The 23,992-nt window shown below is 44.4% G+C and overlaps 1 protein-coding gene and 1 pseudogene across 17 annotated transcripts in view; one reads left to right on the top strand and one right to left on the bottom strand.

Moving 5' to 3' along the window:
* NCOA2 (nuclear receptor coactivator 2) overlaps window positions 1-23,992 on the top strand; it is a 277,145-nt gene that overhangs the window by 248,285 nt on the left and 4,868 nt on the right. For all 16 annotated transcript variants that reach the window (XM_081258051.1, XM_081258053.1, XM_081258052.1 and 13 more), the window contains 8 exons: window positions 2,696-2,825; window positions 12,100-12,265; window positions 15,858-16,136; window positions 17,020-17,097; window positions 18,505-18,739; window positions 20,742-20,919; window positions 21,508-21,706; window positions 23,470-23,559. In XM_081258051.1, coding sequence (XP_081114177.1) covers window positions 2,696-2,825; window positions 12,100-12,265; window positions 15,858-16,136; window positions 17,020-17,097; window positions 18,505-18,739; window positions 20,742-20,919; window positions 21,508-21,706; window positions 23,470-23,559 — 1,355 coding nt within the window. The remainder of the gene's footprint in view (window positions 1-2,695; window positions 2,826-12,099; window positions 12,266-15,857; window positions 16,137-17,019; window positions 17,098-18,504; window positions 18,740-20,741; window positions 20,920-21,507; window positions 21,707-23,469; window positions 23,560-23,992) is intronic.
* Window positions 5,249-9,966, bottom strand: LOC308604753 (vacuolar protein sorting-associated protein 29-like; annotated as a pseudogene). The gene is made up of 3 exons: window positions 9,840-9,966; window positions 7,508-7,593; window positions 5,249-7,118 (listed from the first exon to the last, which is right to left on the bottom strand). The product of its transcript is annotated as a vacuolar protein sorting-associated protein 29-like (transcript).

Below are 23,992 nucleotides of genomic sequence, written 5' to 3'. Positions count from 1 at the left end.
TCTTAGAAGAAGAGGGGGAACAGCTCCATAAGTTCTGTCAGGACATGCTGCTAATTTGCGGTTTAGGTAATCCCCCCGTGTCAAGCTGTCATAAGTGGGAATTTGCTGGAACTCTGTATAGGATCATAGAATTGCAGCCTTTCCGGTTACTTAAGAGAACCCACTACCTTTATGATGTTTTATTTTCGTTAAATTATCTAATTTCAACCTTTGCAGGGAGTGAATTGCACTGTAACACTGTAAATGTTACACAGATGATATCTTGAAGAAGTATTTCAGTGATGCACCAGTGGTTCCTAACTCTGCATGGTCATCAGGACCTTAAAATGCAGATCCCTGGGCCACTACCCTAGACTATTAAACCAGACTCTCCCAGTTCCTCACTGAAAGTGCAGGCTCTTAGAGGGCATCTCACAAAATGTAGGGATCACTAGAATTCTATTTGGATACAGTTCACATGTTATTAAAATTAATGATCTGATACACTGTCTGATACCATTTATATGAAATGTCCAGAATGGGCAAATCTGTAGAGAAGGAAAGTAGATTAGTGGTTTCCTAGGGCTGGGGCTCTATGGGGGGAATGGGGGGTGACCCCTGATGGTCATGGTGTTTCTTTGGGGGGAATGACAACGTCCTAAAATTGATCATTGTGCTGGTTCTACAACTCTGCAGATACACTAACACCCACGGAATCGTACACTTTACACGGGCTAATTGTATGGTATGTGAATTATATCTCAATAAAACCATTATTTTTTTTAAAAAGTAATGCAACTCATCCTCAAGACTTTCTTAATCATTGACATACTAACCTTCCTCTTACCTTGTACATTAGCATAATTCAGATAAGTTGACGTTCATGTACTTTTTCATATACTTGGATATGGTGCACGATGAGTAAGCGCTAAATCGTTAATGGAAAGATGCCAGGATTGTTTTGACACGATGATGCAGAATGCTCATCCTACCCCAGCATCGGTTTTCTTTTCTAGTTGTTTAATTGCTCAGCACATTTTGGCTATTGTTTCTGAGATGACATTCACGTTGCCTTTCTACAGAGAATGTACTTCAAACTAATAACGTGTGATTCCCAAACATAAATTCACATAATTTGAGGCTTACATGAAAATGCTAAGAATGGCCAGATTTCCATGCAAAAATAAACTGGGAAATTTTTTAGATGCTAATTCATTCATTTAAAGATCATCATAGGGCTTCCCTGGTGGCGCAGTGGTTGAGAGTCTGTCTGCCGATGCGGGGGATGCGGGTTCGTGCCCCGGTCCGGGGGGAATCCCACGTGCCACGGAGCGGCTGGGCCCGTGAGCCATGGCCGCTGAGCCTGTGCGTCCGGAGCCTGTGCTCCGCGATGGGAGAGACCACAGCAGTGAGAGGCCCGTGTACCGCGCGCGCGCGCACGCACACACACACACACACACTCATCATAATAAATCCCTTATATCCAGAAATTTCATTTAGCCTCAGTCTTCTCTGAATGGCACCTGGCTTTTGAGCTTGAAATATGGCTCTGTGAGCTTCACTGTGTAGCTGAATTTCTCTGATTTTTAATAAGCTCGAAAAGCCCTGAACTCAACAGAAAAGTACCTGTTGTAATGGAAAACAGGTCTACAGATAGTGATAATAAAATCATTAAAGAGCTCATATCATGCATTAGCTTTAATCCTCTACAGAGAACTTCTAAGAAAGAGCACGTCTAAGTTGTCTGGGCCACCTGTCTGCTCCTCCTTTACTCAGACCAGCACTTCTCAAAAGTATGTCCAGGACCTCGATGCCCTTTTAGGGCGTCTGCCAGGCCAAAACGATTTTCATAATAATACTAAGAGATTATTATGTACCTTCTTCACTCTCATTCTGTCATGGATGCACAATAGAGTTGGCTAAAAAAATCTTGTTTATGTTGCAAACAAACAACGTCATAGAAAAAGAGATCAGATTTGTGGTTACCAGAGGGGAGGTGGGCGGAGGGGAAATTGGATGCAGGCGGTCCAAAGGCACAGACTCCCAGTTATAAGTTCTAGGGACATAACGTTACAACAAGGTCAATGTAACTAACACTGCTGTGTGTTATATATGAAAGCTGTTAAGAGAGCAGATCTTGAGAGTTCTCATCACAAGGGAAGAAAAGTTTGTATCTATTTGAAGTGATGGATGTTCACTAAACTTGCTGTGATAATTATTTCATGATGTATGTTAAGTCAAATCATCGTGCTGTACACCTTAAACTTCTGTAGTGCTGTATGTCAATTACATCTCAATACGACTGGAAGAAAAAAATCTTGTTTATGTTAACATAGTGGATTTATTATGATGACTTTTAAATGAATTAATAATCATTTTTTCTTTTTCCAGTTTTAATTTAATTTAATATAGTAAATATCAATGAGATATAACCCACATACACAAAAGCTGTACTTTAAGAATATAAAGACTCCTAAGTCCAAGGGGCTTGGAACTGCTGATCTAGAGAGTCTCTAAAGTGGGTGACTAGCCTTGGTATTTCTTGCCTTTTTTTCTATTTCAGAACAAAAATTCTCTTATTATTTTCACCTAATTATTATTGCTTCTGTCTTTTTCTGTAAATTGTATATTTCTCTTTCTATTCTATAACCAAAACAGATGACTTCCCTTATTACAAGTTGTAAGATTTTGGAATTGTTTCCTTCTCCCATTTCAGGGCCATCTGAATTAGAGATGAACATGGGGGGACCTCAGTATAGCCAACAACAAGCGCCTCCAAATCAGACCGCCCCCTGGCCTGAAAGCATCCTGCCGATAGAACAGGCACCGTTTGCCAGCCAGAACAGGTGAGTCTTGAGCACTCAGGAGGTCCCGGAGAGTAGAGTTCATGAGCGCCGTGAGTTATCTCAGACCTAGGCCACAAGTTAGTCTGGTCCTTTCAAACAGTTGGTGCCTGACCAGTTTTCATGTATTCAAACTATATCATTTACTGGACCGGGAGTACAGGGGTTCGGGGGGCCGGCGGGGGATCCAAAAGTCAGTTTGACCTAGCACATGCCTTTAAAGAAGTTATAATTTAGTTGGAAAATAAAATATGTAGACTAATGAATAACTGTAATATGAGCTAGTATGTACTATATGCCCTAAGAGAAATAAACCATATTTCAAGGGATCATCCAATTGGGGTGATTGGGGAAAAGCTTCAGAGTCTTGAGTAAAGGTATCATTTCAGGAGGCAGAGATGGCAGGAAGCCAGTCCATCTGGCAAAAGCAGAATAATCAGAGTCCTGGAGGTTACAGAAGCAACACAGTATGTTTAGGGTAACAGAGAATAGTCTAGTTTTATGTTACATATATTTTACCACATTAAAAAATAAATAAAAGTATCAGAAGATTTGGCCAGGGACTTCCCTGGTGGTCCAGTGGTTAAGACTCCCTGCTTCCGGAGGAAAACTAGCAAATGATGGAGCAAAACTGCACATTTCAGCTGTTGCATTCAAAGTGCTATAATTCAAAAATGTGTCAGTGAAATAAATGCCTGAATGTTTAAATTTTCATAAAAAGTAGCCTTTAAAATATATTCAGATAAGAAAATGTTTTGACCTGTGTATACTTTCCAAAATCATTCAAAAAATTATTGGGGTCTTAAATTTGCTGTATTTAAAAACACTGTTGCATACATTCATTTTGTATCAAGTAGAGTCACAAATCCTCTTTTTCCAGCTTAAGAAAATATACTGTATTTACCTTAAATTTTCATGATTTAATAAACATTTAATCTTACTAATTTTTAATGCTTAATAGGAAAACTAAACCAAAGATTTTTTTTCAAAGTGTTCCCATAGCTCGCAGCTGAGATGATGACAGTCATTTTTGCACGGATTCTTCTTCAATAATTCAATTCACAGCTGTTGACTTTTTTCCTCCTGTATTTTTCTTCCCTCTTATAAAAGAAATAAACTATACTGATATATTCAAAAAAAAAAAAAAAAAAAAGACTCCATGCTTCCAGTGCAAAGGGCTTGGGTTCGATCCCTGGTCAGGGAACTAAGATCCCGCATGTCACGGGGCGCAGCCAAAAAAAAAAGAAGATTTGGCTTGAAAAGTAGATTAGTAATGGAATAGATTTATAGAGGGTCTTAAATACCAAACTCTTCTTCAGCCTTTTTTCTTTCTTTTTTTTTTTTAATATTTATTTATTTACTTGGCTGTGCAGGGTCTTAGCTGAAGCATGCAGGATCTTCGTTGCCGCGTGCAAGATCTTCACTGAGGCACGCAGGATCTTTTTAGCTGCAGTATACGAACTCTTAGTTGCAGCATGTGGGATCTAGTTCCCTGACCGGGGATGGAACCCGGGCCCCCTGCATGGGGAGCGTGGAGTCTTAACCACTGGACCACCAGGGAAGTCCCTCAGCCTTTTTTTTTTTTTTTTTTTTTTTTTTTTTTTTTTGCGGTATGCGGGCCTCTCACTGTTGTGGCCTCTCCCGTTGCGGAGCACAGGCTCCGGATGCGCAGGCTCAGCGGCCATGGCTCACGGGCCCAGCCGCTCCGCGGCATATGGGATCCTCCCGGACCGGGGCACGAACCCGTATCCCCTGCATCGGCAGGCGGACTCTCAACCACTGCGCCACCAGGGAGGCCCTCAGCCTTTTTTCATTAAGCCGTTGAAGAAGTTTTTTGAAAAAGGAAGTGGTATATGATCAAGTTTGATTGAATTTTTTTGATTCTGATTATCAGTCTAATCATTTTCGTTTCTTTGTAGGTAATCTTTTCTAATTGCTTTTGAAATATTTTTAGAATTGCTATACAGTAGTCTTACTATAGTGTGTCTAGGTGTGGATTGATTTATTTATACTGCTTGGTATTTGGTGTATGTTGTGCTTATTTTATCGTGGATTCATCAGCTCTGGAATTGTAGTCATTATCTCTTTATGTACTGCCCCTCCACCATTTTCTCTATTCTTTCTTTCCGGGATTCTGGCAAGACATACGTTAACTGTCTCTTTCTACATCAGATTTTTTAAAACTTCTACCCTCCTTACTTCTTAACCCATGTATTTTCCATCTCCCTGTCTCTCTGTACTACATTTGGGATAATTTATCCATATCTGTATTTCATTTCATTAATTATCTCTTTGGCTATGTTTAAACCAATTACATTTTTCATTTCTAAAAGTTCTGTTTGCCTGGTTATTTTTCATAGTCTCTTACTGTTTGCTTATTTTTGTGATTCCATCTTTATATCATTAAACATCACATTCATCATTACTTTCTAAATTTCTTGATTCGATAATTCCAATATCTGGATTTCTTGCAGTTCTAAATCCAGTGATTGACTCTTGCTCGTGGTGGCCTGTTTCCCTGAGTATTTTGGTAATCTTTCATTGGGAGTTCCTAGTTGATCTTTGTCAATGATCCAGCCGGGGGTTAAAGTTGAAGACACTTTGCTTGCAAGGGAATTTTCACTGGTCTCTGCTGGAGGTGAGGGTCCCCGCTGACCACTCTCCTCAGTGCAGTCCAGCACTCTCCGCTCAGCTCTTTCGCTTGGCTGTGGCCCAGTGCCCCAGCTCTCAAGGATAAAACACACCTGTTGCTGGGGGCTTAGGTGTTGCTCAAGTTTTCGCTCAAAGATGGATCTTGTTGCATTATTCCCTGCAAAGACAGTATCACAGTCGCGTTATATGCATAATCCCATGGTTTTTAAGCAAAGCACTGGAAGCAGACGTTGCGCAGGCGACCTTGAGGCCTATGTGATGGTGCTGCTTGGCCAGTTGGGTGGGCGAAGAGCCCCGAGGCAGAGAGATAGTTGGGAGCCTAAGCAGGAGTCAGTGTGGGCACTTAAATGATGCAGGCGATGTTTTCTGGGCAGTCACCATGTTAGAAAACAAACTGGAGGAATTCGGCCTTGAGGCTCACATGTAGAAGGTTTGGGTTGGAGGCCCAGTGAGGACCTTCCAGACAGATCGTTTTGTCCTTTGGGGATTATTCTAGTCTAAAATTATGAAATACTTTTATCAAATTCACAAATGATGAAAGCAGGGTTTCTGAAATTTTATAAGGGTTGAATATTTCCAGAGCTTCTTGTTTAAAAACAAAAATACAGATTTCATAGTGACTCTTATTACCCTGGAATAAAATGCTTTTGCATAGCTCAGAACTGTGGTGTGGTGCCCATTTTCCTTTCTATATCTTCTTTTTATATATATATATAACAAGTAACTGTTTATTACTGGAGAAGAGACGAATGTATACAAGAAAATCTAGGTTCTTTCTCCTCATGCACTACTTTGGTAATAAAGTTCCAAATATCAACTGTGAAGATATTTAGAAGGATAAATCTTTCTTAACATGCGACCATTTACTGTGTGGTGGACATTTTTCATAGAAATCATATACTTAAACTAGATATAATCTTACAGTTTACAAGAAGCTTAGAACATTGTATTAACAGAAGACAAGATTATATTTTACTGCAAAATATTATAAAAGTGATACAATTTTGTGGCTCTTAAACATTTAATTACTTGAATTGAACAGGGGAATGAAGAAAAAAAAAAAACCCAACAGAAACATCATCAGGACACGCCTCACTTTACGATTTTTTGTATTCGATTCGTTCTACTTTCACGTTGTCTCCAATTAGCTGATACACGTAAGTGACAACTGTAGAAGCCTGGATATCCATCAACACACATGAAGGAATAATGTTCGTTTCCAAGGCATTATATGCTCCAGTGGCAGAACCTGGATTAATGTAGAATTTATTTTCATGCTCACATGCTTCCAATTTATGTGTGTGTCCTGAAATAAGGACATGCATATCAAACTGCCTCTGCAACAGGGCTAAGCTGGCCATATCTCCCCATGGAATAACTTGATGTCCATGGATCAAACCAGTTTTGAACTGCCCAACAGTTACAACTGTCTGTTCTGGATAACTCAGATTCTCATCGAAGTCTCCTCTCACAGTATGAACATCACCAGCCAGAGTCTTGAGACAGTCATAGCTCTCTTTGGTACGAAGGTTTCCAGTGCAGAGAATGTGCTGAATCTTTCCTGGTACCAGCAGTTTTTTAAAATTTAGCTGGCAGACTGTTGCACCGGTGTGGGATGTGCAGGTCTCCTAATAGCAACGCCAGCTGGAGGTAGGACAATCTTCATCTTTAGAGGGGGATCCCTTCAGAGATGGATTGAAGTACATAGTAAACGTGGGCAGCATCCTGTCCCTGGGCTCCGCTCAGTCACCCCTTTGTATGTCTTAAGAGAGTGGTAAAGGATTCAGAGGATTCAACGAAGTTTTAAAAAATCGAAATAGCAGAAGATGAATATGAGACCAGCAATACCGGATGTGTGCGAAAAAGTTGGGAACTAGTTACTTCACTGAAAAGATGATTAGGCCAATTGCTTAATAACTGTTTTAGGGAGATAAGGAGGAGAGGGTGCTCGCCAGCTGTATTCCATTTGCTTAGCGGGGGAAACTCGTGTCTTCCAACCCCGCTGTGCCTATGAACCATCTTTGGGATCTCACTGAAAGGCAGGTCTGGGTGGAGCCCAGGATTCTGCGTTCCTGACAGGCCCCAGGTGATGCCTGCACTGCTGCTCCCCCGACGCACTCTATGTGGAAGAACAGACAAGAACCACAGTCAGCCAGTGGGGCTCTTACTGGACTAGCTGCCAAGGGCGGTGTGTGGCCTCCGTCACTGAGTACTATTCTTGGGGATAGAGTGTCGCGTAAATAACCGCTGTGATCCTTCTTGGAGGTGGTACTTTCTCGGGGTCCCCCAGCTCTTTGAGTCTGATTTCGTGGTGTCAGTGAGTATTGCGCGTTTTCTAAATATGTTTATTGGATATGTTAAAAAACACACCCATTTCCATGGAAACCTGCACACAGTAAAAAGGTAGTCGAACAATTAACTCCAGCACCTGAGAGTTGGTTTTGGATGAAATGTCTAATATTAGTTTCTAGGGAAAACTGGGCCCAACGTTAGGATTTTCACTGTTGCCCAAGCAGAGGAAGGGTTCTGTTAAAGCAAACATGAGGACCTCCCCGGCTGTCCAGCAACTGGGGCTCCGCGCTTCCACTGCAGGGGCCGTGGGCTCCACCCCTGGTCGGGGACTGGGATCCCGCAAGCCACGCGGCGCAGCCAAAAATCAAATAATAATAAAATGGAAGAATTCCGAGTACACACTGAGGCCAGCTACAGAGTCAGCTGGTTCAGTTTGCTGGGGGCGTTTCTGTGACTCGCCCCGCCCTGTTCTCTTGTTGCTGTCAGTTTTCTTTGTAGAAGAGCGCTATGGACAAAGCAAAATATTTCCACCACTTTTAAAGTTATTTATTTCTGTTATTCCAGCCACTTACCCCTCTTCTTTTATTTGAAATAATTCTATTTGGAAGAAGTTTATAACCAACTTTATGGTAGTCTTATTGTCATAGAAATCCAGAAATGATGGATAACAAAAGTTCTAACCACGTCTCTCTTTTGAAATAAACAAAAAGCAGTGCCTTTTTAAAATCCCCTTTATAAGTATCACCATTAATATTTTGTATTTTTACTGCCTACCTATTTAGGAATAGGTTTTTAAATGTTCTATGCACCCAGCATTAGTTTATATACACATTTCAGAAAGACAGTAGTTTAGCCCTTTAATCTCTAATGTATTCACTTACTCATTTATTTATAGCTGAATTTCCATTTTCTGTAGTTTCATTGTGGTTTTTCTTCCTTTATTCATTTGGTATGTAAAAGAGTTGTTTAAAATATAGCCCCAAATTTATGGATGATTTTTTGATGATTTCTATTGGATTTATAAAAGTGAAAAGTATCTGCCTTTCATGAAAGACTTCCTTTCACATTAAGTTCAAAATCTCTGAGTAATTTGGTTTTCTCTTGTTTGTAATGTGTCTAAGAGTAAAGGTTCTTTGGTTGACTATTTCTCATCATGTAGTAGCTGCTACTTTTTTGCAGAATTTTGAAAACACGTGAAAAGTGATCGTATGGTATGATTTCTCAAACAAGAGCTCAGAATTGATCTTATTCCCCTTCTTATCACCATCTTTAATGTCCTGCTAGTCTATAAATAAATGAAAGTGTAGATTTCAAGAAATAAGGTTTTTATTGATGATGGATTAACTACCTTCTGCTAGTTCATTACCTACCATCTTGCCAACTTGGGGCCTCTGTGTGTTCTTCCCTTTATTCCTCTGAATTTTATCCTTGACTTAATATATTTGTCAGCCACCATCTAGATTGTAACTATATTTGTAATTGCCCAAAATGTAGGAAAATAATTTCTTCATCATGTTGGCAGCCATTTATAAAGTTGGGATTGGAAGTCTGGGTCAATATTTTTTTCTATAAGCCAAGTGTATTATGATGTTTCTAAGGGAAGTGATGTAACTCGTGGTATGCCCAAATTTGTAATACTAAGCCACAATGCAGTGTATGTTTGAGTATAAAAATGTATTTCTTTGAGTATAAGGTATGATAACCTGGCTAGATCAAGAACCTTTTATTTTCACCAGCTTGCTGAACCTATGCAGTTCAAGCACTGGTCCAACAAAGAGATTGAAGATGGCCTCACTGGGCACAGTCTAGGGTTGAGGTTTCTAAATGAATGCCAACACCAAGCCAGCATAGTGCAGTGAGTGGCACATAGAGTTGAGAGGAGAGTGGGAGTGGTCCAGAGTGGCTGTGGAGGAGACATGGCGAGCCCGGATGGGAAGGTAGAGTTGCAGTTGGAGAAGAGGGCGGGAGACGTGGAACGGGAAGCCTTGGCATTATGGTGGGTATGCGGCATCCTCTGGGAAAAGGCCAGTTGCCCAGGGTGGCTGGGACCCACAGGGAAGTCGTGGGCATTACGTTGGGAAAGGTTAGGCTTTAGCAAAGTGTGTGCGTCCTTGAATTCCACCACCACCAGCACCCTGTCCCAGGGCCTTAGACGTTGCGAGTCAGCTCGGTGACGGGAGAAGGAACCCAACAGCATCATATCGGGCGAATCGGAGAGAGACCGCAAGCCGGGAAGTGTCTTGAAGGTCCCAGCTCGAGTTGAGGAGGGCCTGGACCCAGGTGGGAACCTGGGTCAAGCACCGGCTTAACGGTTTTAAGTAAGAAAAGAAAAAGCACGTAACAAAAATGCGATCGTTCAGATGCACATGCGCATCGGTAGTCTTGTTCTTTAAGCCTGTGGATGTCTCTTCCCGGGGGTGGAGCTGTCGTCCAGAGTACCAGACGGAGTGGCCTCTTCCTTCTGACGCTCGGTTTCAGGCAGGTGCACGCTGGGCAGTCTGCCTTGCCCTGGAGCCCGTGCAGCCTTGCTCGGGTTAAAAGGGAGTCGACTTCGCCTTAGCCGGTCATCAGCAGAGAGATCTGGGATGGGGGTTGTGGTCGTGTGGGAATAAAAGCTTCGGAAGAAACAGAAGTCGAAAATTGTGAAATAAAGCTAGAGGAAGAGAATAGTAACTAGCATCTTTGGGGAATGAGGTCTCAGGCCTAAGAGAGTTTGGTAAACAGACAGCATCCACTCTTGGCTGACTTGAGCTCCTTCGTTCGTGAAATTGACCGCATCTAAACGTGGGTCCTCGCTCTTCGGGGAATCCCCTCCTCTCTTTGCTTCCGTGACACGCAGACCTGTGGCTGTCCTCCTCCCTGTTGCCGCTTTTCTGTGTCCGCTCCTTCCTCCTGCTCCCTGAGTGTGCAGTGATCTGGTCACAGCTGTGTTTAAAAAGTTGACTCTGGGAGAGTGTGGGAGCGCGGAGGGCATCGGGGGAACCATTCCAGCGCCTGGCGTCTTCCTGGGAACCGAGGCCATGGTGGGAGAGGAGGCAGGTGCAGAGAGAGCCCCGGCCGGGAGCACGGGCCTCTGCCAGCGCCGGCGAGCGCCCTAGCGACGGGAGCGCTCGGGTGGAGCCAGGTGGGCAGCGTAGCGCACACGCTGGGCTCAAGATGGTGCCCCTCACGGCGCCGCGCAGGCCGTGGGACGTGGGCTCGGAGCCGCGGACCGCCGGCGAGCAGGGTCGTCGAGGGCGCACTTAAGTGGGTGATTTTCTTCACAAGTGACATGGGCTAGATGGAGAGGATAGTGTTTCCAGCGCACTGGGTTAGAACTGTTTGCAGCTGACTCTTGGCTTTAATCCTCAGCATTTCAGCATTCTGGGCCAAAGTGGCACAAAGCATATGAAACCGGTTAGATAGGTCATTCATCCCTAGGTGAATCTATCATTGCTTAAGCATAAGGGAACTTACCTGTAAACTTTATTTTCTCCAAAACATATAGTAACTTTAAGAGTACAGATTAGAGTATCATTTCCCCTTTTGGTGTTATAGTAACTCAGAAGCTCTTTTTTAAAACTCCCCAAGTTTGTCAGTTAAGTTAAATTATAGGAGTTTTATATACCATAGAATTTGGAGTACAGTATTACGGTTTTATCACCCATCACCTTATATAATAACAAACATAATCTGCATGTTCCTGGTCTACTTTTCTTGACTAACTCAGGAGGTCTAACAACCGCGCTTCTTGAGGATTTTAGTAAATGTTTACAAGTCCCAATTATGCATGACAGAGAAATGTCCTCTTAGTCCAGCCACGTGCAGTCTAATGGCAGTTGAGTTCCAAAAAGTTAATGGAGCTTTTATGCTCCTAGTGTCCCTCAGACGGGTCTTCAGAACCTCATGTGAAATGAGACTGTGCAACTGGTCCTTCTTGCTAAAACTCAGGAAACTCCTTTGACTACTTCAGTACAGAGTAAATACATACATGCTTGAAGAGTCAGCGTGGACTTGTGGGAATGTAGTGGTCACCTAGGTCGGTGTTGAATCCCCGCTTTGCAGTGTCTGCCTGTATGATCTCCACCACAGGGTCTGTCTGACAAGCTCTCCAAGCCTCAGCGTTGCCAGCGTTAGAGCGGGGGCAATAAAAATAAAGCTCACAACATCTGATGCCTAGATGTGCGTCTGGCTTATCTCTGTTAGGCACTGGATAAAGTATATCTATTATTCAGGGTGGTTGTTTGTGTCTGGCTGGTATAGTATTTTACTACTTTTGTCTTTAAGGGGAAAAAAACGTTCTCTAGTCAAGTCGCTTTTCCGTGGGCCTGAGATGAAGTTTGTCTCTTTACAGGCAGCCGTTTGGCAACTCTCCAGATGACTTGCTATGTCCACACCCTGCGGCGGAGTCTCCAAGTGACGAAGGCGCTCTCCTGGACCAGCTGTACTTGGCCTTGCGGAACTTCGATGGCCTGGAGGAGATCGACAGAGCTCTGGGGATACCCGAGCTGGTCAGCCAGGTGGGCACAGGGTGAAGCTGGTGGGGACCGAGCACTGGCGTGGGCACGGAGATATCTGTTCTCTTTTGTCGGCAGATAGTCTGCAGTCTGCTTTTTAGAATATGCTTTCCTACCTCGTAACAAGCAAGCTCTGTTTTCTCTCTCCCCCACTCCTTGTTACTCTCACATCAAGAATGGAAAATACTGAGAACGAGTTTGACCTGTACTTTGGGTCAATTGAGCTGAAAGGCAGAAACTCAAGTCCAGCTCATCTACTGACAGGGAGGAACATGCAAGGGGCAGAGAAGCCAAGAACAGAACATCGCTGCCCCAGCGATCCAGAACCTTCCATCTAAAAAGTAGTATCCTTAAAATGGTTCTGACAAACCTAGGGGCAGGACAGGAATAAAGATGCAGACGTAGGGAATGGACTCGAGGACACAGTGGGGGGAAGGGGAAGCTGGGACGAAGTGAGAGAGTGGCGTGGACATATACACATGACCAAAGGTAAAATATGGGGAGGTCAGCTCGGTGCTTTGTGTCCACCTAGAGGGGTGGGATAGGGAGGGTGGGAGGGAGATGCAAGAGGGAGGGGATATGGGGATATATGTATGCATAGAGCTGATTCACTTTGTTGTGCAGCAGAAACTAACGACATTGTAAAGCAATTATACTCCAATAAAGATGAAAAATTAAAAATAATAAAAAATAATAAAAACTAGCATCCTGGGCTTCCCTGATGGCGCAGTGGTTGAGGGTCCGCCTGCCGATGCAGGGGACACGGGTTCGTGCCTCGGTCTGGGAAGATCCCACATGCCGCAGAGCGGCTGGGTCCATGAGCCATGGCCGCTGAGCCTGCGCGTCCGGAGCCTGTGCTCCGCAACGGGAGAGGCCACAACAGTGAGAGGCCCGCGTACCACACACAAAAAAAGAAACTAGTATCCTCAGTCACTCTCCATCTTAACATTTGTGGGCTAGTGATAGGAAGCTGCTTGTGCTAAAAGAATATGTTGCACGTAAGTTAGCAGAAGTCTTTTTTTTTTTTTGGCTGCGTTGGGTCTTCGTTGCTGCACGCGGGCTTTCTCTAGTTGCGGCGAGCGGGGGCTACTCTTCGTTGTGGCGGGCGGGCTTCTCATTGCAGTGACTTCTCTTGTTGCGGAGCATGGGCTCTAGGCGCACAGGCTTCAGTAGCTGTGGCTCACGGGCTCAGTAGTTGTGGCTCGTGGGCTCTAGAGTGCAGGCTCAGTAGCTGTGACACACGGGCTTAGTTGGTCCATGGCATATGGGATCTTCCTGGACCAGGGCTTGAACCCGTGTCCCCTGCATTGGCAGGAGGACTCTTAACCACTGCGCCACCAGGGAAGTCCCAGCAGAAGTCATTTTAAAGGTAGCTGCAGTTCATTCATCATTTTGCCCTCTGTGTGGATTTAGCCACAGTCAAATGGGGGCTATTTAATATCGATGGGAATGTAAAGACGTTAGCCGATCTTAGTGGGCTTCCCCTCCTGGTGATTAGTTGGTGACATAAAGTCATGAACTACATCAAGAGTACTTTATAGCAACAATATAATAAATAACCTAACATAGTCTCATGAAATAACTTAGGACTCTTCTGAATCAGGCTACGCAGCCCAGTTTGTGTGAAGCAGGCATCCTGGTTTCCTGTAGAGTCACCTGGAAAAAACGATGAGTCTCACTGCTGTCTTCCTCTTTTCTCAGCGTGAATCGTCTTTATTTCTTATCGCTAAGAAATACCTTCCAGGGTTCACTCTGCTTCATGGACGTAGGGTGTATCGTGAGGGTCTGTGGAAAGGGAGATACAGAGCCATTGGAGACCTCTCTGAAGTATTCAAAACAGCCCTGTCATAATCCCCACGTTCAGCAGACATAGGTGGGAGTTGAGACTTGATATAGTTCATACTGAGAACAGCAGAATGGAAAGAAGTGACTTGAGGTTACGTGATATAACCTGAAATGAGAAAGGAAAATGGAGCTGAAGTATTTCCTGTGTGGCTGGTTTGCTTTGCCTTTAGTGCTGGTGAGAATTTAGCATTCAGTATTGTTATCCCTGAGTTGTCTAAGTGACATTTAAAGATGTGATTCTTGGGGTTGCTGAGCGACTCGGAGCATTGTTTTTATCAAAAGTGGTATCATTTCATTAATATCTTCAGTCTCTTTTTTTCTTCTCATTTATTTGTGTTATTTCTGTTTTGTCTCATCAAATCCCTCATCCTTATATTAAACTGAATTATAGAAATAATGATTAGGTGGAGTCGGGAACTGTAGAATGCACGTGGACTTTATTTGTACTCATCAGAGTTGTGTGTTTTCTTTAAAAATGGATATTAAACTTTCTCTCTGTTGAAGATGGGCAAATATTTAAAGATCTGAGATAGTTTTGTGGATGTAGTTAGAGCAGTAATGCAACAGTGAATGGTTTCCCCCAAGCGGGCTCCATCCACATTTTTAAAACTACTACGGACAGGGCAGTGGACCCAGTTCTCACGGGTCCGTGTGACCTAAGCCCAGGATTCAGGGTGGCCCCAAGCCCTGCTCTCACATGGGTAGACTGGCTTGAGGAAAGCTTAGGCTGTTACTAGGCTAAAGCAAACCTGAGAGATGATTTTGCTGTTGCATCCTTCCCTCCTGTCTGTTGGGAGGTTTGTAGCAGAAGGAAGAGGAGAATGAACCAGGGGCACCTTCCTGCTCTACGCAGGGTCCTGTAGGGCCACCTACATCGGGGGTGCGCCCCTCGGAGAAGTTCTGGACTGTCTGCAGCCGTCTCCTTCTGACCCAGATAGGGTAGCCCTAAGAAGTCGAGGACAACAAACATGTTAAATACGGCTAGCAGGAAATAAGATGGTGGCAGAATGTGGGACGTGTAGGGGATCCTGACGACCACAGAAAACAGCCAGATACAGGTGGTGCTTCACACTGGTGAGCAGCTCAGGTCCTGCATCACAGACTCTACTGGAACCCACTCCTCACTAGCCAGACAGGCTTCTTGGAATTTGCTGCACGTCTGCAAGTCTCAGTTTTGTTATCTGCAAAATGCGAATAGTGGTGGGCACCCCAGCACTGCTGAACCCAGCCAGGTACCAAGGCAGCTGTCTAGTTAAAGTGATTAATACAAGTGTGACTAATCAAATCAGAACACTTAACACAAGGGAATTCCCTGGTGGCCCAGTGGTTAGGACTCTGCACTTTCCTGCCAGGACCCGGGTTTAACCCCTGTTCGGGGAACTAAGATCCCGCAAGCCGGCAAAAAAAAAAAAAACAAGCCCCTTGAGGCGTCTAGGGGACGTTCGCATTCTTCCAACTGGCAGCAGGAGTAGGAGGCATTCCGTAGTCACAGCCCCTGTCTCCCTTCCCTCGGAATGAGCGCTGCGGGGAGTCAAGCCTGACCCCTGCTTCTTACCTCAAGTAACTGGATCTCTGGAACAGAGGCATTTTCTAGGAAGACAAGTGGAGTCGAGGTAGAAGTCCCTTTGTGTAGTAAGTACAATAGCAGAAGCCTCAACTACAGGGCAGCGAGAGGAAACAGCCTTCTGTTCGCTCTGCAGTTTTCAGTGGTTTTATTGATTTGTTTGTTATCCGGGGGCTTTCTCTTCAGAGCCAAGCGGTGGATCCAGAGCAGTTCCCGAGTCAGGATTCCAACATCCTGCTGGAGCCGAAGGCCCCCGTGTTCCCACAGCCGTACGCATCTCAGGCACAAATGGCCCAAGGCAGCTACACTGCCATGCAGGATCCAAGCTTCCACACCATGGGGCAGCGGCCAAGCTACGCCACGCTCCGTGTGCAGCCCAGACCCGGCCTCAGGCCCACGGGCCTGGCACAGACCCAGCCCAACCAGCTGAGGCTTCAGCTGCAGCATCGCCTCCAAGCACAGCAGGTGCGTTCTTGGCCACGCCTGGAACATCGGGGCGGTGCGGGGGCGGGGCACAGGGAAGGTGGACGTGAGCCCGGGGGTCCTTTTAGAGGCCCTAAAAGCTCCTTCTGTCCTTTCCAAGAGGGTGAAAGCGTTGCCACGTTACCGTACGACGTCCAGACTCCCTTCTGCTGCACCTCCTTCCCTTCTGTCTCTCTCCTCCACTAACTCCACTCCAGCGTAGAGCAGCTCTTTGGTTTCCTAGCTCTATTATTTACTGAGGGGCTGACCTTGAGCTCTGTGAGCCTCAGTGTTTACATCTGTACAATGGGGTCGCTGTACAGTCTCGGGCAGTATGTGTGTGTCTGTGGGGCCCGGCACAGTTTCTGGCCCAAAGGGAGCTCCCAGGACAACCGTAGCTCCTGCCATTCGTCCTGTCTTGTGGCCAGAATCATCACTCTTAGTGGAGTGGTGGCAGAGGGTGCCGCCTTATGGAATACCTATTTTAGCTCCAGAAAGTGTGTTCTCACTGAAACAAGCCTGGACAGATTTCTCTCATGTAGTAAATAATCGTGTTGCGGGCTTTTAAATCGCCTCTCCTTTTTTTCCCTCTGCTTTTTTCCTAATCTTCCTCATGGCCTCCTTTTCTGATCATTCTACTCCCTTGCCCCTTTGCAAACACTGTGTTTTCCAAACTGTCCAGAATAACTTCTCAGCTATAAGCAATGGGAAACCTCAATGATAACTAGCTTTTACAAGGGGATCCAGGTACAGACCACGTGGTTTCAATGTCCAGCAGCAAGCAGATGTTGGGTTGGTGGGGAGAGGGGCAATTTCTTGAGGAAGTGATTTGAAATAGAATATATTCTGATGAAAAATACATTGATTGCCATGTGTATGCGTTTAGAATCGCCAGCCACTCATGAATCAAATCAGCAACGTTTCAAACGTGAACCTGACTCTGAGGCCTGGAGTACCCACACAGGTAAGAGGCAGACCAGCCGTCAGCTTTTACTAGATCCGCTTAACTTCTCTTGTCATTTCTTCCCCCTTGACATCCCACGTAAAGTAACTCAGAAGGCCACACATAGACCCAGACCCACACAGTGGATGTCGTGTCGTTCGCTTATCTTGTCTGGTCTGTGTCGCTTTTGTGGTTCCCTCCTCATCACTGCCATGTTTATTGCCAGGCACAGTCAATTATCGTTATTCACACTGGCTGTGTTCAGTAAAGTTACTGCAAACACTGAATTAGCGAATATTGAACCGTTGCACCTAGGAGAAATAAAGGGTTCGTTTCCTTTGAGCCTCTTGGTCACATTTTCATGAATCAATGTGTGTTTCTGTTTGAAGACACCTTGTTTAATATATACTGTTGATTCATTAACATTGAACTCACAGCCAACAGCACTGTAACTCATGCCTGCATGAAGCTCATCGAACTCCCAGATTTTCCCCACAAGGCACATCGCAGCCCCCCGTGCCTATTTAGGACACTAGGCAGCACTTCAGTACTTCTCAGGAGTCATTTTAAACAGCAGAGTCACCAACAAAAAGCACGACAATGTGAAAAACGTGGAACTAAATAGTCCACAAAAAGGACACTTGCGCGCAGTACGAGAGCTGAAACAAGAAGCAGTGCCGCCTGGTTTCAGCCTCAGGTGGGAATGGGCACGTCGGTCTTCTCACGTTTTTTGCTGCACGTTGGTCTTCTCACGTTTTTTGCTGCTCTGCACGTGTCCATAAATCATGACAGTGCCGTGAGTATTGGTTCTGGGGTGACCAATAAATGTCAGCAGGTAGACAAGCTCACCAGTGCAGAATCCACGAATAATCAGGTCGACTGTATACTGCCAGGACCCGTAACCAGCCTGGTACCACTTACTGACAGCAAGCACGGGTGCCCCTCCCGTCCTGTCCTGGCCTCCCTACGCGCCTGCCTGCCTCCGTTCAGCCTTTTCTGAAGTGCTTCAAAGCCACCTTTTGGCACAGTGACTTGGTTTTCCTTTAGACTTGAATGTCCCTTAATGAGACTCTGAACTGCTGTCCTCAAGGTTTCTGCACAGAGTCCTCTCACAGACAGGACCAGGGTTACCGTGGGCTCCCCTCGTCACCTGGGCCCTCTCACAGTGAGTCTCAAGTTTCTTGATACTGACATCAAACTTAACGCATGTCAGTCATTGCAAGGTTTCAGAATCATCATCTCTACAGAATTCAGAAGCTCACATTCTCAACCACCAGTTGGTCAGCTCTAAACTGTTCTCTTCTGTTTGCCAAATAATTCCGCACAAGACAGTACCCTTTGTTATCCTGTTTCTAACATACGGGTTGTTCTTCGATCTGTCTCCACCCCCAATGTCTTCCTCCGCGTTTTGCCCCCCCCCCGTTCCAGGCACCTATTAACGCACAGATGCTGGCCCAGAGACAGAGGGAAATCCTGAACCAGCATCTTCGACAGAGACAGATGCATCAGCAACAGCAAGTTCAGCAGCGAGCTCTGATGATGAGAGGACAGGGGCTGACCATGACGCCCAGCGTGGTGGCTCCTAGTGGTGTGCCGGCAACTCTGAGCAGCCCCCGGGTCCCCCAGGCAAATGCACAGCAGTTTCCCTTCCCTCCGAGCTACGGTATGGGACTTACGCCGCCGCCGCCTTTCACCGGTCCTTTCTCCCCGGTGTCCCCCAGTCCTGGGTCACAGCTCCTCTCTCGCAGCTCTTTGCATGGCTCCCAGAGGAACCTGGCTAACCGGGGGGTGCTAGGAAACCTGGGAGGACCACTGGGGCCCGTCAGGAGTCCCCAGGTCCAGCAGGGTACCTTCCAGTCTCTCAGCTCAGGTGCCACCTTTGCTCTGAGTGCAGGTCTTTCTTTAAGAATGACCGGAGTAGGTGTGCATGCGTAGCGTGCCTCTGCCAGTCATGCGTGTGAGTGTGTGTGAATGTCTGCACTTATGTCAGTGTCTGTAAACACAGGTGCATGTGCATATGCTTATACTTGAAAACCTCTGAGTCTAAAAACGATAGATAGAAAATGTTGAAAGACATATATCACTGTAAGTATTTTACAGACTTTCTACAGCTTTTGAAAAATAAAAGCTCTCAATATTATACCAGATCTTTAACGAATTGATCATTCTTGAGGGGCGCTGCACAGAAACCACAGCGGACGACCTCTTAATTTTCTTCGTATTGATTTGTTGTTTAATGTCAGTCTTAAGAGACAAGCGTGCAATGTCATAAACATTAATATTTGTGTGCATGTCATATTCGATTAATAGTTGAATTATTATTATTATTATTTTATTTATTTATTTTTGTGTGTGTGTGGTACGTGGGCCTCTCACTGTTGTGGCCTCTCCCGTTGCGGAGCACAGGCTCCAGACGCGCAGGCTCAGCGGCCATGGCTCACGGGCCCAGCCGCTCCACGGCATGTGGGATCTTCCCGGACCGGGGCACGAACCCGTGTCCCCTGCATCGGCAGGCGGACTCTCAACCACTGCGCCACCAGGGAAGCCCAATAGTTGAATTATTGATAAAAGTAAGGGCTTACATCAAGGTTAATATTCACAATGACTTTCCCCATCTTCTGCCAGAGTTCTCTAGAAACAACTACCAAGTCTTTGTGGTGCTTAGCCTCACGTCTCCTATTTCTTTAAAGAAACAGAAAGATAATGTGCAGCTTTTTCCTGTGTGATCTTAAGCTTTTCTTCTATAGCTCATTAAAGCATTAATTAAATATGCATGTTTAACACATCTTCTAGGCAAAAATGGGCTTACCTCAATGTCATCCCTGAAATTTTCTAAGAAGCCGCCTCCTTTGTTTCCCAACTCTTCCTCTCTTTCCTTTTTGATCATTTAGGAAAGACTGCTAAAAGTTCTTTCTCTCCTTTTAGTGTAAACACCATTTGCCTTTGCACTGAACAAGAAGCTTACATGGAATTTGTTTTTCTTATTCTTGCTAATCTTGTATCGCGCAAAAGCATGGTAGAGCCCTTTATAAATACACAACAAGCTAATCATGAATGCAGTTACTTTCTAAATTTTTTTTATTTTTTGGCCATGTCGCACAGCTTGTGAGATCCCAGTTCCCCAACCAGGGATCGAACCCAGGCCCTCGGCAGTGAAAGTGCGGAGTCCTAACCACTGGACCGCCACGGAATTCCCACAGTCACTTATTTTTAAAAACGCATCTATGGCATCATAGAATAACTTAATTTAATAAAAAATTATTCAAGTGTGTTGGCTTTTTATATATAAGTAAACCTTAATCCAGTTGTAGTGATACATAAACATCGAAAGACTGTTGCCAGTCAAAGAGAAATATACACATTTGGCTCATTCTTGATTTGCAAGGGATATGGGGAAAGAATAGTATCTCTCTCTACCTCTAGCCGTGATGGTTAATATCGTTCCTAGGCACCCCTCTAATTACTATAGAGAACCAAGGTATGGAGAGTTTTTCTTCATGCATTTTATTCCATCTTGGAATCTTTTTTAAATGTATATAATTTACCAGCACATGATCAGGTATTTGATAGTAATTTTCTTTGTGTATTTGATTTGAATGTTTTCTGTCCCCCGTCTCAATGATAAAACTAACAATCTCCTTTGGATTTCTGTTTTGTTTTTTAAGGAATAAGTCAGCAGCCTGATCCAGGCTTTGCTGGGGCCACCGCGCCCCAAAGCCCTCTGATGTCGCCCCGGCTGGCGCACACGCAGAGCCCCATGCTGCAGCAGTCCCAGGCGAACCCACCCTACCAGGCCTCCTCGGACATGAACGGGTGGGCGCAGGGGAGCATGGGCGCAAACAGGTATGCCGCGTGTCTGTGTCTTTCTGATAGAAATGATCACCAGGGAATCTTTCCATAGCCCACCTGTCTCTCTTCTGGATTTTTCTTCTTTGCTCAGGCAAGCAGTACCAAGTAAACTGCTAAGTAAGCCAGTCTACTTTTCCTAGGGCAGAAGTTACCAGAATTTACCAAACCTTAGCTTAATGTTTTTTTCCTTGGGAGTAAAAAGGAGCTCCCCTGGGAAGGTAGCACCGCCACCAATGGATGATAGAAACCGCTGTGGGAGGCAGTGGCCTAGAAGCCACCCTCTATCGGTACAGGTAATAAAAGCGAACAGAAGCCTTGTCTGGTACAGACATGACAGTGGGACGTGTCCTTCCAGACCTTCACGGTAATGTGGGGGAAAGGACAGAGAACCGTGGCCCCTGCAGCTTCGCCAAGGGCTTCTTCCCCCGCTGTTTCTGACCTCACCACCTCCTGGTGTCCCACCCGGATTCTCTCAGCCTAGATGTATTCATTCTGAAGGAAATGCCTGAGAAACCAGTGCTCAAAACTGCCTGCCTGTTTGCCCGAGGGCTCTAACATTTTCATCTTTCACTGTGTTTCTAGCATGTTTTCGCAGCAGTCCCCTCCACACTTCGGACAGCAAGCAAACACCAGCATGTACAATAACAATATGAACATCAATGTATCCATGGCGACCAACACAGGTGGGATGAGCAACATGAACCAGATGACCGGACAGATCAGCATGACCTCAGTGACCTCCGTGCCTACGTCAGGGCTGTCCTCCATGGGTCCCGAGCAGGTGAGCACCCCAAGGAGAAGCCCCCCACGGGCTTCTGATCGTAACTTCTTGTCTCTTTTTGCATCAAGTGTGTCTTTCCATGTGCTTAACATCTGCCATCAACTCCCACATTGATTTTGAGTGTTTTTTTCACCTTACCGTCACTTGTGTTGGTGTGATTAACAGAAATACTTGATAATGACGAAATAAACATGAAAGGATCCCTGACTGCTCAAAGATCTTTTAAAATATTTCTTATCTTTCTTGTCTTCTGAATTTTTCTCTTATTTGAGGGATTTGGCGCTATCTAAAATGAATCTCGAAAAATGGAGTGGTGAAAGGTGTTTTTTTAAATAGTTTTATTTTTGGATTTTTAAGAACCGATTTTTTTCCTAAACATAAAACCAGATGAAAAGCAAAGGCCAAACTACCTGCCATCCAGTTAGCTTTAAATGATAGTTCACGTGTGCAGGGAGACTGACACAGAGTATCCAAAAACTACTCTTCGTCATCTCTGAGATGTGGATACCATGATTTTTTTTTTTTTTTGGTCTGTATTTTTTTTAAATAATTCCGTTTTGCGTTGAATAATACTGAAATGATCCTGCCATCCCTAATTACTTGCCAGCTTCACTTGCTGGCAAAGAGACTCAAAGCACTTTATACGTAGGTAGCCAGCCTGGGATTCAGAAATCTATGATGGGTAAAGATATTGGTTAATAATTTTTAAACTGTATTAAAGACCTTATTTTTAAAGGGTACAAATTGCTGGGCATTCTACCACCTCAGTAGTTCAGGCAAAGTGTTAATGGGGCAAGGACCCTGAATCTTATTTCAAATTTGGAGAAATAGAGGCATGGAAAGTTTAAACAAATTAATCAAGTGTCATTGACAGCACCATAAATTTCCATTAGATCATGATTGTGAGACTGGTGAAAGATTGAAAGTTTAATTAGGTCTACTGAATCCTGATGTTGGTAAAGGACAATTTGTGGGGAAATTTACTAAATTTTACAATCCTCAGTGTTCTATTCTGTAAAAAGAAGATTAATAAAAATGCAAAGTGATGCATGAGAAAATATAAGCACTTTGCAACGTAAGAAGGCTTTATGCATGCGTGAAATAATAATTTGCACTTCTCTGGTTGAATTGATTGTACTTCTCTGGTGGCTAAATGCTTATGTGTATAAATTAAACACAAAATAAAGAAAAATAGACTTTCATCTTTTCAATGGAGAAAATATAGTGTGGATGCTGAATTTTCTACCAGAGTGGACCACCAGCAGTTCCTGCCTTGCTTTCTAGGGAAAGTGTAATTTGTAAAAGAAATGTACAGATGCCAAGAATAGCTCACTTAGAAAAGATTCACAAGATCCTGCCCCGTTTGGGGTATTCACACCTGCTCTTGCTCATCAATAACTTGCCTAAAGTAACAGACATCAGGAATCATTGATCTAATTTGCACTCAAAAAAGTGAACACGTTAAGGCATAAGAATGTTTCTAATATAACCATCTCTGTTGAATTTCTCTACAGAACACACACAAAAAAATTTAATTGTGAAGGCAGCGAGTGTATTATAAGGATTTATTTTCATGTTCCTTCACACTCCCCCCAGAACGTATGCATGGAAGAATAGATAAGGGAAGTGGCCGTTTTTATGTAGTCCTTTCTCCCCATAATTCTACTCCAAGAAACAAAGAAGCAGGTTAGTGGGTGGTTATTTCCCATACGCTTCTGGATGTCTCACTGAATAAAGCCCCTGTGCTGTCCTGCCGCCCTCAGGTTAATGATCCTGCTCTCAGAGGAGGCAGCCTTTTCCCAAGCCAGCTGCCTGGAATGGATATGATTAAGCAGGAGGGAGATGCACCACGGGTAAGAGACAGCAGAGAAGTAAGCCATGAATGCGGTAGTAAAGCGAATGTGATGTTCTGTAGACTAAAATGGGCATGGATGTGGTGTCCGCCAGCAGATTGAAGAGAGTTGTGTAATACTTGTGATTTTTTTTTTTAATGTCTTCTAATTTTATCGGACATACAGTGGTTTTTGTGTGAATAATTTTTTCTCTAAGCTCATTTCAGCTGAGCTGACGGTGGAGTGTGAATTAAGAACACTAATTCTGCCCCGGAGTGAAATTATTATAGCCAAGCAGAAAATCAAGTAGCAAGGAATTAGTCGTGTGAGGGCAAACTGATTCAGTTTTGCTTTTTCTGAATCATAATGTCTGCCTTTTCAGAAGGATGGAGAGGAACTAACTTATAGTTGCGCTCTCTCCCTTAATTAAGTCTAAGTTTACTCTAAGTGTTTT

The sequence above is a fragment of the Mesoplodon bidens genome (genome assembly GCF_964165515.1).
Source record: "Mesoplodon bidens genome assembly, chromosome: 16".
Taxonomy (NCBI): domain Eukaryota; kingdom Metazoa; phylum Chordata; class Mammalia; order Artiodactyla; family Ziphiidae; genus Mesoplodon; species Mesoplodon bidens.
Note: the sequence above shows the minus strand (reverse complement) of the source record. Positions and strands in the feature narration are given on the sequence as shown.